Source organism: Solanum verrucosum, unplaced genomic scaffold (genome assembly GCF_900185275.1).
Source record: "Solanum verrucosum unplaced genomic scaffold, falcon-dt-bn FXZP01000207.1, whole genome shotgun sequence".
Lineage (NCBI taxonomy): Eukaryota > Viridiplantae > Streptophyta > Magnoliopsida > Solanales > Solanaceae > Solanum > Solanum verrucosum.
In genome coordinates, this window is record NW_026019996.1 from 844,310 (window position 1) to 859,792 (window position 15,483).

Below are 15,483 nucleotides of genomic sequence, written 5' to 3' on the forward strand. Positions count from 1 at the left end.
AATATATACTTAGGAGAACATACGTGGAAACATTTGTCAAATGAATAAATAATGATTTTGTAATTCTTTGAGTTGTTTAAGAAATATGGTGCAAAATTGAGTGAGTAATGAGATGAAAACAAAATATAATACTAGCGCTAATGATTAATCAAGATAAAACAAAGATATGGTTTCACCTCTTGGAAATGGAGCTTAGGGGTAAAACACTTTCTAAATAAATACAAGTCCGTACAGAATTTGATATTGAGATTTCTAATTAAAAATAAAGTAATACTTAGTGTAATCATCTATGCCAACTACTTCCCTTCAATGCAATTCCCCTAATTTCAAAGCATTAAACATAACTCAACTACCAACTAATAAATACTCCAATCAAATTCAAATTTTTCTACCTATAAAAATCCCAATTAGGTCTAAGTGTATTTTGCACCCAACACTTGTGTACTCTTCGTTAAATAATTTACTATACATTTCATATCTTTCTTTCCACATCTTATTCAATGGCTGGAAAAATTGCATGTTTTGTGGTATTGTGCATGGTGATAGCCCATACCGAAGCCCTAAACTGTGGGCAAGTGACGAGCTTTATAATCCCGTGCCTTGGTTACCTTAGAGGCACATCAGCTTTAGGAGGTTGTTGCGGTGGAGTTAGGAATTTGGCGAGTGCCGCAAAGAGCACACCAGATCGTAAAACTGCCTGCACTTGCCTTAAATCAGCAGCGGGTGCTATTTCAGGAATCAATTACAGCAAAGCTGCTGGTCTTCCTTCCACTTGTGGCGTCAACATTCCCTATAAGATCAGTCCTTCCACTGACTGCTCCAAGTATACCTTTATCAAATCCTCTCATATCATTCTTTTTTTATAATATATAAATATGGTCTTTAACTCAACTTAATTTCTCCAATTTTAAGTGTGCACAAGTAGATCAGACGTTTGAACTTGTATAAAATTGAACAAGTGGACACATGGACATGGGTCCTACATGACATAATACATGTAAGACATCACGCAGGATGCCAATTGTCATGTAGGATGTGTGTATCAATTTGTTTGTTTAACTTTATACAAGTTTAAGTGTTTACTTATGCATGCTCAAGGTTGGAGGGCTTAACTGTGAGTTGAGCTCAAGTTAAAGGGTATATTTATGTATTATACATAAATAAAATGCTTACTTTTCACGTCACTTTTTAAATTATTCTCCTAGAAAAAAGTAAAGTAGTTAAGAACCCCACTGAATGAAGGCTAACATGGAAAAACGTCGACAACAATTTTCTTGAAATTTGTATAGTTTACTTAATTGGACTATAAGAAGAGTTTCAACAATTCACATGATATTAACTAGAATTCCAGGTTCAACACCTTATTTTATCCCTAATGGAGTAATATATATTCTTATAACTATTAAAAATGTTAGGCATGTTTAAAACCCAAAGTCTAAGGTAATTTTTTGGTATATGCCAATAATCTTTCTTTTATTCTTAAAATTTTATGTTTTATCAAATGCTGAAATATATAATAGTTGAAAGGGTATTATCTAGTTGTTCTTTCTAAGCAAATTGCTTCACTATTAATTTGGTGCTAATTTACTTTAATGTTTCTTAACAATTTATATATATAGGACCATATTATGAGATATAGTATTAATGTTTGGTGGTTCAATTTTGTGATGCAGGGTCACCTAAGGTTGATAATAGTCAATTTTACACCGCACAATTTGGTACAAGTGCAATTATTATGAGGAGAAGAATAAGCTGTGGTCATCTTTGATCCTACTTTATGGATCAATTTGTGTTTTGTTGCATCTCTTGTTGTCACTTTCATTTTGTCTTTTGGTATGTCCCATTGGAGTTATTACACACTCTAGTCTAGTATTACTAAAAATAAAAATAATGTGTCATAAATTGCTTGTTGTATTACGGATCCTACTTATATGGATCCATACATCTATCTTTATTTGAATTTCATCGTTATAATTACTCGTCTTGAATTTTTCTTTCATTATCATTTCCATTTGGTTTTCAAGTTTCTCATATATGAATGGCCTCCTAATTTGAACAATTAATAATCATATGCTATGTTGCAAAGGTAATGGAAAAATCAATTAATGACTAGGTCGATTGGGGACATCATTGTTTATCTGAAAATTGATATAGTTGAATTTGTCACGAAGTTAAGAACACGTGGATCGATTTAACTTGTAAATTGGAGATTATGCAATTAGATCTATATATATGTTGTTAAATAAGCTAATAAAGTAATTTAGTAAATGAATGGAACGGTAAAATCCAAGTATTCTTGCTTCAACTTCGATCCCGGATACAATACCTCATGTTGTTATCTCTGCAATCAGAGATCTTTGCGTTTTGTTCTTAAGAGTATAACCTTAGAGTAAGAATAACAATATATTGCTTAGTATTGCCCAAAAATACGATCATTTACAAGTGAATGGAAACAACTATTTATGGACAATAAATCAAATACATCAACTAATTAATTAGAGAATGCTCCACTTGCGCCTTATAGTACGACGTCCAATATAAGCACTCCATTTAGAGATATCATTATGTGTTCCCACTGTAAACCTGTCGGGATTCGTTGAAGCTTTTACAGACATAGCTTATGTGTTTGTCCGATCACGCTTTTAATGTGTCTTAGGGGCACATGACCTTCCTTTCCTCTTTCATGACATTGTGCTCAACGACATAAAGGGTTGTGAAAACCAAGTAGTTGATCAACTATCTAGGCAATAGGCAGAGAAAGAGATGATGCTGAGCTAGAAATTGATGACTTATTTCCAGATGAGCAGGTAATAGCCACTACTCTTGATCTTATTCCTTGGTCTGCTTACTACCTTGTTAGTAATATGGTGACGGCGGAGTACCTAAATTTTCAATAAAGAGAGATGTTTTTACATGATATAAGGAAATACTTCTTGTTAGGAAAAGCTATAATTGTATAGTAATAAGAAACTATATTCTTTGTTAGAGTAGGATTGATTTACAGAATATACAATTATAACCATATATACTCCTTCCTAGAATAGAACTCTTACCCTACAATTGTATTACTATAAATATTTGCTTTCTACTCTATCATGGATGAATAGAGAAACCTATTTTCAGAATATCTTATGTCTTTCTAGCACGGTAGCAAGAGCCAATCATTTTAAAAAAAGAATCCGTGCTCTTTGCTTTCTCTACACAGGTACCTTGTTACCTTCTTGCGTTCCTCTTGTCTCTTTGTTTTCTCTGCACAAGCATCTGTCCCCTTTTTTTTCCTCTTTCTTTGTTGTATTTTGTCTACTCAATAAATTCACAATCATCCTCACACAATTTGCTCTCCACAAATTTGGATGGTTCCAATTTTCTCTATGGGAATTCCACTTCGGAATTTTTGTTCAAGGAAAGGGCCTTTTTGGGTGGTTAGATGGTTCTGCTGGTCTGCCAACGGATGAAAAAGAGTTTGGTCGCTAGAATTTGAATAATTCGAAGGTAACCGCTTGGATGCTAAATTCCGTACATGTTGATATCACTATGTGACTTAGACAGTTTAGTTTGTGCTTTAGAGATGTGGCTTCACTTGCGTAACGTCTACCAACAAAGAAATCGAGCACGAGAGTTTGAAGTGGAACACAACATTGTCGAATATACACAGAGGGACAATACTGTTTGTTCCTTTTAAGTTGGCTTGCAGCTGCTCTGGTCTGAACATGATCAAATTTTTGGGCGAACTATATCTACGACAGGGCTCAAGGAAGTGTAGGGAGAACGACAAAGGACAAGGATGGTACAGTTCTTGATGAAACTCCGACCTGAATTCGAGTCGATTCGTGGCAGTTTGTTGAACAGAGAAGTCACACCTACTCTTGATGTTGTGTTGGCGGCTGTCTTGCGTGAAGAGACCAGGCTTGGAACTCAAGCGGCCATGGAGTCGATGCAATTACCCGTTGTTGCATTACTTGCACAAAAATCAACTATTGGTACTTTATCAGGAAATTCTAAGAGAAGTGTCTAGTGCTATGAATGCAACGAATTGGTCACATAGCTGCCAATTGTCCTAAGAAGAAAAAGTTCTGTGCTTACTGCAAGATTACTAGCCATCATATTTCGGACTGTCGTCGTCGTCCAAGTCGTTCACGACCTGTTCACCAAGCATACCAGACGGATGCCACTAAATCAATTGGTTCCTTCGCTTCTGGACATGATCTTGAAAGGTTGATTTGAGATTCTATAGCAACTGCTCTTCTCGGAGCCATCTCAAGTGCACTCTCGGCATCCTCATGTACACGTAATTATATCAAATCTACTTGGCATCTAGATTTAGGTGCTTCCAATCATATGACCAGAGATCTGTCCCAATTTTCTTCATTATATGATGATGTTTCTAAACATGTTATTCATACGAAAAACAGGCATACATTGCCCGCCTCGGGTATTGGTTTTGTTGGAAATTTGTCTAACGTTCTTTATGTACTTAATTTGAAGGCTAATTTGGTTTTGATAGGTCAGCTAGTTGATCAAAATTGTGTTGTAAAATTCTCACCCAATGATTGTGTTGTTCAAAATCTGAAAACTGGCATAACCATGGCCAAGGGGCATAGAGTTGGCAGATTTTTTCTTTTAGAGTCGGTTCATCATCATTTGCATCATTGTTTTCTTTCGGTTTCTGCCATAGATGTTACTCGCTCGAATACGTTCCTCATTCTTTGGCATAATAGGATGGGTCATCCTCATTTCTCTCGACTTCAACATATGCTCAAATCATGTCTTCCAGAAACAAATGACATTCATTATAGTCTCCCTCTGACATGTTCTAATTTTACCGGTTCGAAAAGTCACAAGCTCCCTTTTCCATATAGTTCATCTTCTTATGACGATATGTTTGATTTGGTGCATAATGTTATTTAGGGTCCTTCTCCTTTTTTGTCAAGGATGGATATAAGTACTCTATGTTGTTTTATTGATCATGTATCTAGATACACATGGGTATTTTTTATTCAAAACTAATATGAGGTTCGAGTCATATTATGATTTTATTGAGTATGTGTATACATAGTTTCATAAAACTATAAAAATATTACGTTCTGATTCTGGATGAGAGTTGTTGAGTTTTTAAAAATAAAGGAATTATTTCTCAACGCACTTGTCCTCATACTCCGAAAGAAAATGGAGTCGTAGAAAGGAAAAATGACATGTTTTGGAAACTACATTGGCTTTATTGGGCACATCTAATATGCCTAAGAGTTTTTGGCCTGAAGCACCATATACTTCTGTGTATTTGAGTAATAGACAAACTTCCCCAGTTATTGTTAATGAGGCACCATACTTCAAATTATTTCATAAGAAGCCTGATTATTGTAACTTGCGAGTTTTTGGTTGTGCTTGCTTTGTCCATTTTCCTGCAGAACTACAACATCGTTCAACAAAGGTAGCACAATGTATTTTTGTGGGCTACAGTGACACACAAAAGGGATATCTATGTTATGATGCACCTCGTCGCTGATGAGTCCACAAATTGGACTCATTTAGGGTTTTATTTTGATAAGAATAGTGTCCTCGAATGCTTATTTTGTCTTAATATCTGATGAAAGCTCTTAAGTTTCAGGTATTTGAAGTTTTTATAAAAGCATGGACACTTAGGCGCAAAAAGGAACAAAAAGGCTGAAAAGAACGAAGAAGCTGAAGCCTGAGCATCGCCAAGCACACTTGGCGATACGCCGAAGGGATTCACTCCGCACTATGTTCCAGTACGCAAAGCCCTGAAGGAGAAGGATAAAATTGGCGATAAAAGGAGCAGTTGGTGCTTCGCCGAATATTTCCGCGAAGAAGTACTATACCGCCCAATGGTCCAGACCGTGAAGATGCTGAAGGCAATGATGAAACGACGATAAAACAGAAGAAGGACGAGTCGCCGACTCATTCGGCGGCATCGACTAACTTCGCCGAAAGATCTGCCAGCGCTATTTTCTGAAGTCTATAAATACTAAACTTGTTATTAATTTTAGAAGTTGCGAACCATTATTATTATTTTCAGAATAGAATAGTACTTTTTTAGATATTTTCTCTCAAGTTTGGAGAGAGTTTTTGGGAGACTTGAAGAAAGAAGGAATTTATCTTCCCCAAGTTGGAAGTGGGTCTTCTCCATTCTTCTTCCTTTGCTTAAATCAAGTTTAATTTCTTATACCCATTTGATTCCACTATCATTTTAGGTGTATTTTGTTATTTCATGATGTGTGGCTAAAAACCCTTATCTTGGGGTGTGATTTAGCAAATATGTGTTGATATTATTGTTGGGTCTTGCTTGCTGATAAGTTAGATGTAGTTTAATGGTGATTTCACCTAGTGGTTGTGGTTTAACCAAAAGGGTTTGTAGTTGCAAATACAAAGCCACCCATGTATTTTCGGCTTGCTTGAGAGGGAGGTCGCAAAACCAAGACCACTAGACTGATGGCCTAAGGAATGGGTCAACATAAGGTTCAGCCCGAGAGGGTGAGCCCTAGTCTTATATCTTAACACTTAGCTCGAGAGAGTGAGTGGGGTAAGGCGTAGGCTGGTCTTCATGCAGTAAATGGGTGTCCGAGAGGAACACATTTGAAACGGGGTAAGTTGCCCGAGAGGGAACTTATTTCCATTTAAAGCTTAGCCTAGTCACTATTATCTTACAAATTTCCTTTCAAAAGCATGTACCCAACTACTTATCTCAACTTGTATTGCGGTCACACCCCAAGAATTCTTACCCATACTTCATTTTCTTGTTATTTTTGTTGTTTTTACTACTTGTGACAAAACCCCCAATTGATATTTGACACTTTTGTGTCACCCCTTTACTTTACCATGTGTTTGTTCGTTAATGTCTTTAGCTACGACTAGTTAGAGCTTAATTTTATTTTTCTATCAATTTTCAAAACCACTTCCTTGGGACACGACCCCAGCCTTTTGTTGGGTTACTATACTATCGACGATCGTAGACACTCATACCGTAGGTTAGTGTCGTTGGTCACGATAAGCATCAAAATGGTGCCGTTGCCAGGGAGTGGTGTTATATGGGAACTCGTAGTTAAATGAAATTTTTGATCCTTTATAGTTTTAGTTTTACTAATCTAAATTGTAGTTTTATTTTGCTAGTTTGAATATCAAAGCAAGGACCTAAGGATGGAAAATCATTATGGATACCACACGAATCATCCCTTTTTGAAACTATTGAACCTCAGGGACAACCTCCTGACCTTTAAACAGGTAGGGGATGAAATGATTCAGGAAATGTGGCTGAAGTTTCAAGCGGTGCTGCAACCATGCCCATCTCACGGGATGACAGACAAGGGGCTATTGGAGTGCTTCAACAGGGGTTTAGGACCCGAGAATAGAGATATAGCCAATAAATTTTGCGAGGGCAGTATGCTACACCAGCCCTATGAAGTTGTAGCAAAAATCCTTGATGGCATGGTAGAAGCTAGCAAAGAAGCCAAAAAGAAACAGGAGTGGGACGCACTAGTTACCCAGTTGAATGCTCTATCCACCCGAGTCACGGAATTGGAGGTACAAGCCATGGGAAAGAAAAACACTCCTCCCTTTGAGAATGTAAACATAGGAAGAAACATAAAGGTATACATAATGATGAAGCCCTGTCACTCATTCAACAAAAGATTGAGGCACATGAGAAGATGTTGAATGAGATGAAAGAGAACATCAAAATGCTAAACAAAGCGTCAGCCTCTCACTCCATGACAATTCAACTGCAAGATGCTCAAATCGGCCACTTGATATCAGGACAATACCCACCATTCGCCGAGGATTCACCTAATTATAACATGGGCGACTATGAGGATGAAGAATAAATATTGAATTGTGTCGTGCCACGACGTTAACTAAGGCGTTGTTTGGGAGGCAATCCAAAACCCTATATTATCTTATATTTGCATACTAGTAAAATAATAGTGTCTTAGTTTTATAGATTGAAGTGTGATAGGTGCCAAAGAGGTGCAGAATGGTGAGTAGCAGACCCAGTTGGCGGGTTGCCGAAGACGGTGGTGATCAATGCTATTTTTCCGTTTAACTCAAGGCACCCTTTGAGCCTGGAGTCGGTAAAACTCGGCAAGCTCAGGAAGTTTTTGACGATTCACCCACCTGATTGGCGACCCCGATGGTCACCGCCGTTTGAACATCCACAACTGCTGAGAAGTTCTGTAAAACACGGCGAAGTAAAAATTTGTTAGGCGAAGCGCCAAATATCCCAGAAGCCAAAGCGCTATCACCGATTGAGAACAAACTGGAGAAGCTGCAGGCCAACACACAAAAAAGTAGTTGATTAATCACTCGAAAGCGTGGGTTGAAGATAGGCGCATTGGAATGCTAAGAAAAGCTGTACAGATCTTGATGAATCACTTGGCAAGGCACCAAATGCCCCATCATACATTCTGCTATATGCGACATCTGTTGAAGGGCTCCAACTCGAAACAGTTACCTAACCAGGATTATTCTCCAGCCCTATCTCTGTCTTTCTTGAATTTGACCTCTGGATTACTTTTATATATTTGATGACATATATTTTCTTGATTGTGGTGGGGTGAGGCTCACCTTTATTTGCTTGCTATGGATGCTTGTGTTTTGGTGTACATTTGGGTTGTTCTGCTTTTAATTGTGTTAAAACTGCTTTGCGATTATTTGAGCTTATGGCTCCTTTTACTTTTAATTGCAAAATGATTTTGATGCTTCCGAAAAATTATTATTATTTTTCAAATATTTTCGCCACCGCTTGTGTTGAAAATGGTTGTTCTTTTGCAAAATTTAAGTCTCAATCTCGATCAATACTGATGACTTGAATAGTGTTACCAATCGAACGAACATGAATGTACGGCTACAATGAGACTAAATGAAGTTGCATAGACAATATGTGAACTCTTTGCATCTCGTTGTGATTAGCCATTTATCGAATTGATTCTCTTGTAATGACCGTTGCACACTAGCAAAAGTGTGTAGTCTTGTTTGACTGAAGTGTCGATGCCTTGTGTGATTAGCTTGCTTTGAACCATGCATGAATAAACCTAGAATTTGCCCTATTAGTCTGATTGATTTAGAAAGGTGTCCTCTTGAAATGATCTTAGGAACCTTTAAAGATTGTGAGCCAAATTTGACATATACCTCTTTTGTGGCCTACCCGTGAGTGTGTGAAACTCTTTTATAACACCCTTTGAGCCTTACCTTTCTTTGGAAGAACCTTGATGAACCCTAGACCTTACTTGACCCACTACCTACAATCTTCTTAATTTGTGATTTAGTGAATAGCCAACTTAGGCCAAGAGCCTAAGTTGGGGGTATGGTGAAAAGGAAAAGGAGAAGTCAAGAAGTGTAAGAAAAAGTCCCCCCTAACCCATGGTATTGCATAAGTGGAAACCCCTTCAATTCAATAAAAAAATTGTAGAATAAAGTACGAAGGAAATCGGGTTTCCAAGCAATCCATGAACGTGAATAAAAAGGTGACTTAGAAGCACTAGAAAAAGAATCGATAAAGGAAAAGAAGGGAATGCCTTGCGAATACCACTTCCCACGAGGAAGGAGCCACTGAGCCTAAATGACCATACCTTTGCACTCATCCCCATTACAAGCCTTAGAAAAACCTTTTTGATCTTGAGTAAACCAAATCAAAAGTCGATTGGAAAATAAAAGCAATCCTATGGGTGAAAACATGCATTGTGTTCCTCTTTTTGAGTGTGAGCGTTTCATCGGATTCCTGATCTTGAATTGATTAACCTCTGTGTGTGAATATTGAATCATTCTTCATGTGAGGGCATTTAGATACTTTTTGTTAAGCTTGAACTTGCACAAGTAGCAAGTATTGTGAGCATGAGAATCTCTGGTAATGGTGTATCACAACTTGAATCTTTGAGTACACGGTTGATCTTTGCATAAGTATTTTGAGTCTTGTGTGTATGTTTATGATTGAGTCTTGTGTAGCACTGTTTGAGACACCCTTTTTGAACGGCTGAACTTGAGTTTGCTCTAGTACAAGCAAAAGAGTAAGTTGGGGTGCTGATGAGTCCATAAATTGTACTCATTTAGAGCTTTATTTTGATAAGAATAGTGTCCTCGAATGCTTATTTTGTCTAAATATCTGATGAAAACACTTAAGTTTCAGGTATTTGAAGTTTTAGTGAAAGCATGGACACTTAGGCGCAAAAAGGAACAAAAAGGATGAAAAGAACGAAGAAGCTGAAGCCTAAACATCGCCAAGCACACTTGGCGATACGCCGAAGGGATTCACTCCGCCCTTTGTTCCAGTACGCGAAGCCTTAAAGTAGAAGGATCAAAAGGCGATAAAAGGAGCAGTCGGTGCTTTGCCAAATATTTCCGCGAAGTAGTACTATACCGCCCAATGGTCCAGAACGTGAAGATGCTGAAGACAATCATGAAACGGCGATGAAACAGAAGAAAGGCGAGTCGCCGCCTCATTCGGCGACATCGACTAACTTCACCGAAAGATCCGCCAGCGCTATTTTCTGAGGTCTATAATTACTAAACTTGTTATTAATTATAGAAGTTGCGAACCATTATTATTATTTTCATAATAGAATAGTACTTTTTTAGATATTTTCTGTCAAGTTTGGAGAGGGTTTTCGGGAGACTTGAAGAAAGCACGATTTCATCTTCCCCAAGTTGAAAGTGGGTCTTCTCCATTCTTCTTCCTTTAATTAAATCAAGGTTTAATTTCTTATACCCATTTGATTTCACTATCATTTTAGGTGTATTTTGTTATTTCTTGATGTGTGGCTAAAAACTGCCATTTTTGGGGTGTGATTTAGCAAATATGTGTTGATATTATTGTTGGGTTTTGCTTGCTGATAAGTTAGATGTAATTTAATGGTGATTTCACCTAGTTGTTGTGGTTTAACCTAAAGGGTTAGTAGTTGCAAATACAAAGCCACCCAAGTGTTTTCGGCTTGCCCAAGAGGGAGATCGCGAAACCAAGACCACTTGACGGATGGCCTAAGGAGTGGGTCGACATGACGTTCAGCCTGAGAGGGTGAGCCCTAGTCTCATATCCTAACACTCAGCTCGAGCGAGTGAGTGGGTAAGGCGTAGGCTGGTCTTCATGCGACAAATGGGTATCCGAGAGGAACGCATTTGAAACGGGGTAAGTTGCCCGAGAGGGAACTTATTTCTATTTAAAGCTTAGCCTAGTCACTATTATCTTACAAATTTCCTTTCAAAAGCATGTACCCAACTACTTCTCTCAACTTCTATTGCAGTCACACCCCAAGAATTCTTACCCATACTTCATTTTCTTGTTATTTTTGTTGTTTTTACTACTTGTGACAAAATCCCCCAATTGATATTTGACACTTTCGTGTCACCCCCTTTAATTTACCATGTTTTTGTTCGTTAATGTCTTTAGCTACGACTAGTTAGAGCTTAATTTTATTTTTCTATCAATTCTCAAAACTACTCCCTTGGGACACGACCCCAGCCTTTAGTTGGGTTACTATACTATCGACGATCGTAGACACTCATACCGTAGGTTAGTGTCGTTGGTCACGATAAGCATCAATCGTCAGCTTCGTGTTCCTGTTATTTTTTAGGGTTAATTTTCTTACAAACACAATTCTAAACATGCTTCCGAAACTGTTTCCTTTTTGTACAAGTTTAATGATGATTTGGTAGCTACTAATCCTCCGGAGTAGCCCATGAACTATGATCATGATGATCTCCAGCCGTTATGTTCTTCGGGTGTTGACTCTACATACTCATCCTCATCTTTAGAAGAAAAATCATCTCATCCACTTACTTCCCCACGCCGAACTAATCGGATAGATCGTCATGCTCCTGAACGACTCGATTATTCTCCAGAAAAATTCGGTAAGTCTTATGCCATGCATACCACATTTCATTCTGTTGATGTACCTGCATCTTACTCTCAGGCTTTTACACAAACTTGTTTGAAAGAGGCAATGTTGGAAGAGCTTCGTGCATTCAATGAAAATTCTACTTGGAAATTTGTTGATAAAGCAATAGCTGGAGTTCTCATTGGAAGTAAGTGGGTGTATTCCATTAAAATTATGACACATGATACAATTGATCGCTACAAAGCTCGATTAGTTGCTCAAGGGTACAAAAAGGTGTATGGGGTGGATTATGAGGAGACTTTTGCACCTGTTGCTAAGATTAAAATGGTACAAAAATTATTGGTTGTGGCTTCAATAAAGGGCTAGACCTTACATAAAATGGATGTGAAAACCGCATTTCTTTATGGTGACCTGGAAGAAGTGGTGTTTATGAAACCACCACCTGGGTGTGTTCTGCCAAGACCAAATGCAGTTTGTCATCTTTGAAAATCTCTTTATGTCTTAAAACAGGCTCCCTGAGATTGGTTTGAGAAATTTCAATCCACCATTCAAACTACGGGTTTTTCTCAGAGTTCTTCAGATCATTCTTTGTTTCTTCGTACTTCTCTAGTAGGTATCACAATACTTCTCATCTATGTTGATGATATCATTATCATAGAAAATGATCCAGAGAATATTACTAAATCGAAAGAATTCTTGCATACCTCATTTAAGATGATGGACTTGGGACGACTGACATACTTTCTTGGACTTGAGCTTCTATACTTGCCTACTGGGATCAGGCTTACACAACAAACGTATGTTCGTGATCTTGTTTCAAGGGGTAGTCTTACAGATGATAAGGTTGTGTACACCCCAATGGAGATTAATACGAAGTAGAAGGAGGTTGATGGAGAACAATTCAATGATCCAACATTGTATCGGCAGTTGGTGGGTCATTAGTTTATCTCACTATGACAACGAGAGAAATCTCATATTCAGTAAAAGTTCTAAGTGAGTTTGTGGCTAATCCTTACCGTATACATCACACTACATTACTTCGTGTCATTTGGTATGTTCGTGGTTCATGAGTCAAGGTGTTCTTTTCTGTTCTGATTCTTCTCTACATCTTCAAGGATATACTGATGCAGATTGGGATGGTTGTCCGGATTCTCATCGCTCTGTTACTATTTGGTGCATGTTTCTTGGCACATCCTTGATATCTTGTAAATGTAAGAAACAATCACATACGTTTAAATCATCTACAGAGGCTGAGTATCGTGTTGTGTCGGCAACAAGCTCAGAAATTGTTTGGCCACGACGGCTATTATCTGAGCTCGGTGTCGTTATTACATCTCTTACAGTGCTACATGTTGATAACACTAGTGCGATTAAAATAGCCACAAACATATGCAACACGAAAACACAAAACATATAGAAGTGGACTACCATTACATTCGAGAATCAGTTATTGATCATCTCATCACTTTACAACTCATTCCTTCTCAAGATCAACTTGTTGATTTGTTTACAAAGGCAATAACACGAGCACGACATCAGTATCTTATCTCTAAATTGCTACTTTGTGATCACCGGTACCAATTTCAGGAGGGGAGGTGTTAGGAAAAGCTATAATTGTATAGTAATTAGAAAATATATTCTTTCTTAGAATATGATTGATTTACAGAATATACAATTATAGTCATATATACTCCTTCCTAGTCCTAGAAAAGAACTCTACCCTACAATTGTATAGCTATAAATATTTACTTTCTACTGTATCATGAATGAATAGAAAAAACTATTTTCAGAATATCTTATGTCTTTCTAGCACTTCTGTGATGAGCCTTACGTGTGCTGATAATTTGATCAGGAAATATGTGCCTGAAGCTAAAATGTTGAGTATATTAGAAGCTTGACACTCTTCCTATGTAGGAGGGCCACATGGTGGGGCTCTCACCACATATAAGGTGCTCTAGTATGCCTACTATCGGCCAATAATTTACCAAGATACATTTGATTTGGTGAAAGGGTACGATAAATGCGAAAGATAGAGAGCGACATCAATCAAACAAAAGTTCCTTATTGCTCCAATCTTGGAGGTGGAACTGTTTGAAGTTTGGGGCATTAACTTTTTGGGAATGTTTGTGAGTTCCTATAGGCAAAAATACATTCTAGTGGCAATTGGTTATGTCTCAAAATAGGTGGAAGTTGTGAAATTGGCAGACAATAATGGGAAAAGTGTTGTTGGTTCTTAAAGAGGAATTTTTTTCTAGATTTGACACATCTAGAGAAATTATCAGTTATAGGGTAACATTTTTGCAATAAGGTCTTCAAGACCTTGATTTAAAAATAAGGAGTAAAGAAACATATTGTGTCTACCCCATACCATCGTAGTCTAGTGGGAAAGTTGAAGTGTCTAATAGGAAGATAAAAGAAGTACTAGCAAAGATTCTAAATGATAATAGGACTGACTAGGCCAGGAAGTTTGATGATGAGCTATGAGCATACCTGACAACTTTTAAGACACCAATTGATATGTCACCATACCAAGTACTGTTTGGAAAGGCACGTCCTTTGCCTATGGAGCCGGAGCATAAGGCATTATGGGCAATGAAGAAGATGAATCTGAGTTGGAGTGAGGCTGCAAATCTGAGGCTAGATCAAATTAGTGTGATGGATGAGTTTCGGTTAAGGGCATATGAGAGATATGCTTTTTACAAAGAGACGATGAAATCATACCAAGAACGACATATCAAGAAAAGGAAATTCAGTCCTAGGGACTTGGTGGTCTTGTTCAACTCAAGACTCAGATTGTTTCCATGTAAATAGAGGTTTAAATGGTCTAGTACATTTGGAGTGACCTAGGTTTTTCAATCTTCGGCTCTAGAGTTGGAAAATTAAATAGGCGAGCGCTTCTAGATGAATGGTTAGCAGGTTATGCTGTACATTGGAGTGCCAGAGGAGGTAAAGGTAAGGAAGTCTATGTACCTTGATGACGGTTCCCAATGATATATTGAGTTTGTACTATCAAGTGATGGTTCCCAATGATAGATTGAGTGACAACATTCTTAAGGAAAATTTTCACTTTTGTACTTGTGTTGTTGTAATACACATGTGATGTTTGAGTACGCGTTAGTGCTGCGAATGAATTGCAAGGGAAAATTATGAGTAACCCTTTATATGCTTGAAAGGCACTGATATTTTTCTATGTTATGATATTTACGAATTGTGTGAGTACGTAACTTTAATAACATAGCAACACGTCAACAAATAGTTGAGAAATAGGCCGAAATTGGCTTGTGAAGTTGCCTTTGACGACCCGTCACACTTATGACAGATCGTCAAAGTCACAGTTAGTAATCCAATTTCAGCATAGTTAGTCATAACAGACTGAAGGTTTGTCTGATGGACCATCACACTTCTGACAGATTGTCAGAAAAACCATCAAAATTGGAAAAATAAAATAGTCACTAAAAGGTAGTGACAGTGGGACTAATGATCCTTCGGACCTCTGACGGCTCGTCAGGCCTACCATCACTTGTCAACCTCTTGACTCATGCCCTAATAATGGTCAACCTGATGGTCAATCGCACTTGTGATGCTCCATCATATAGCTTTATTACTAGTGCTTGTGAGTTAAAATTTTCAGAATTTTACTGTACTT

General features: G+C 37.7%; 1 protein-coding gene across 1 annotated transcript; it reads left to right on the plus strand.

The window, feature by feature from the left end:
• The first annotated feature begins 442 nt into the window (after positions 1-442).
• On the plus strand, positions 443-1,999 carry LOC125819344 (non-specific lipid-transfer protein 1-like). The gene is made up of 2 exons (XM_049498797.1): positions 443-823; positions 1,674-1,999. The coding sequence occupies exons 1-2, from the start codon at positions 501-503 to the stop codon at positions 1,681-1,683; spliced, it is 333 nt and encodes a 110-aa protein (XP_049354754.1). The 5' UTR covers positions 443-500; the 3' UTR covers positions 1,684-1,999.
• Positions 2,000-15,483: the final 13,484 nt, after the last annotated feature.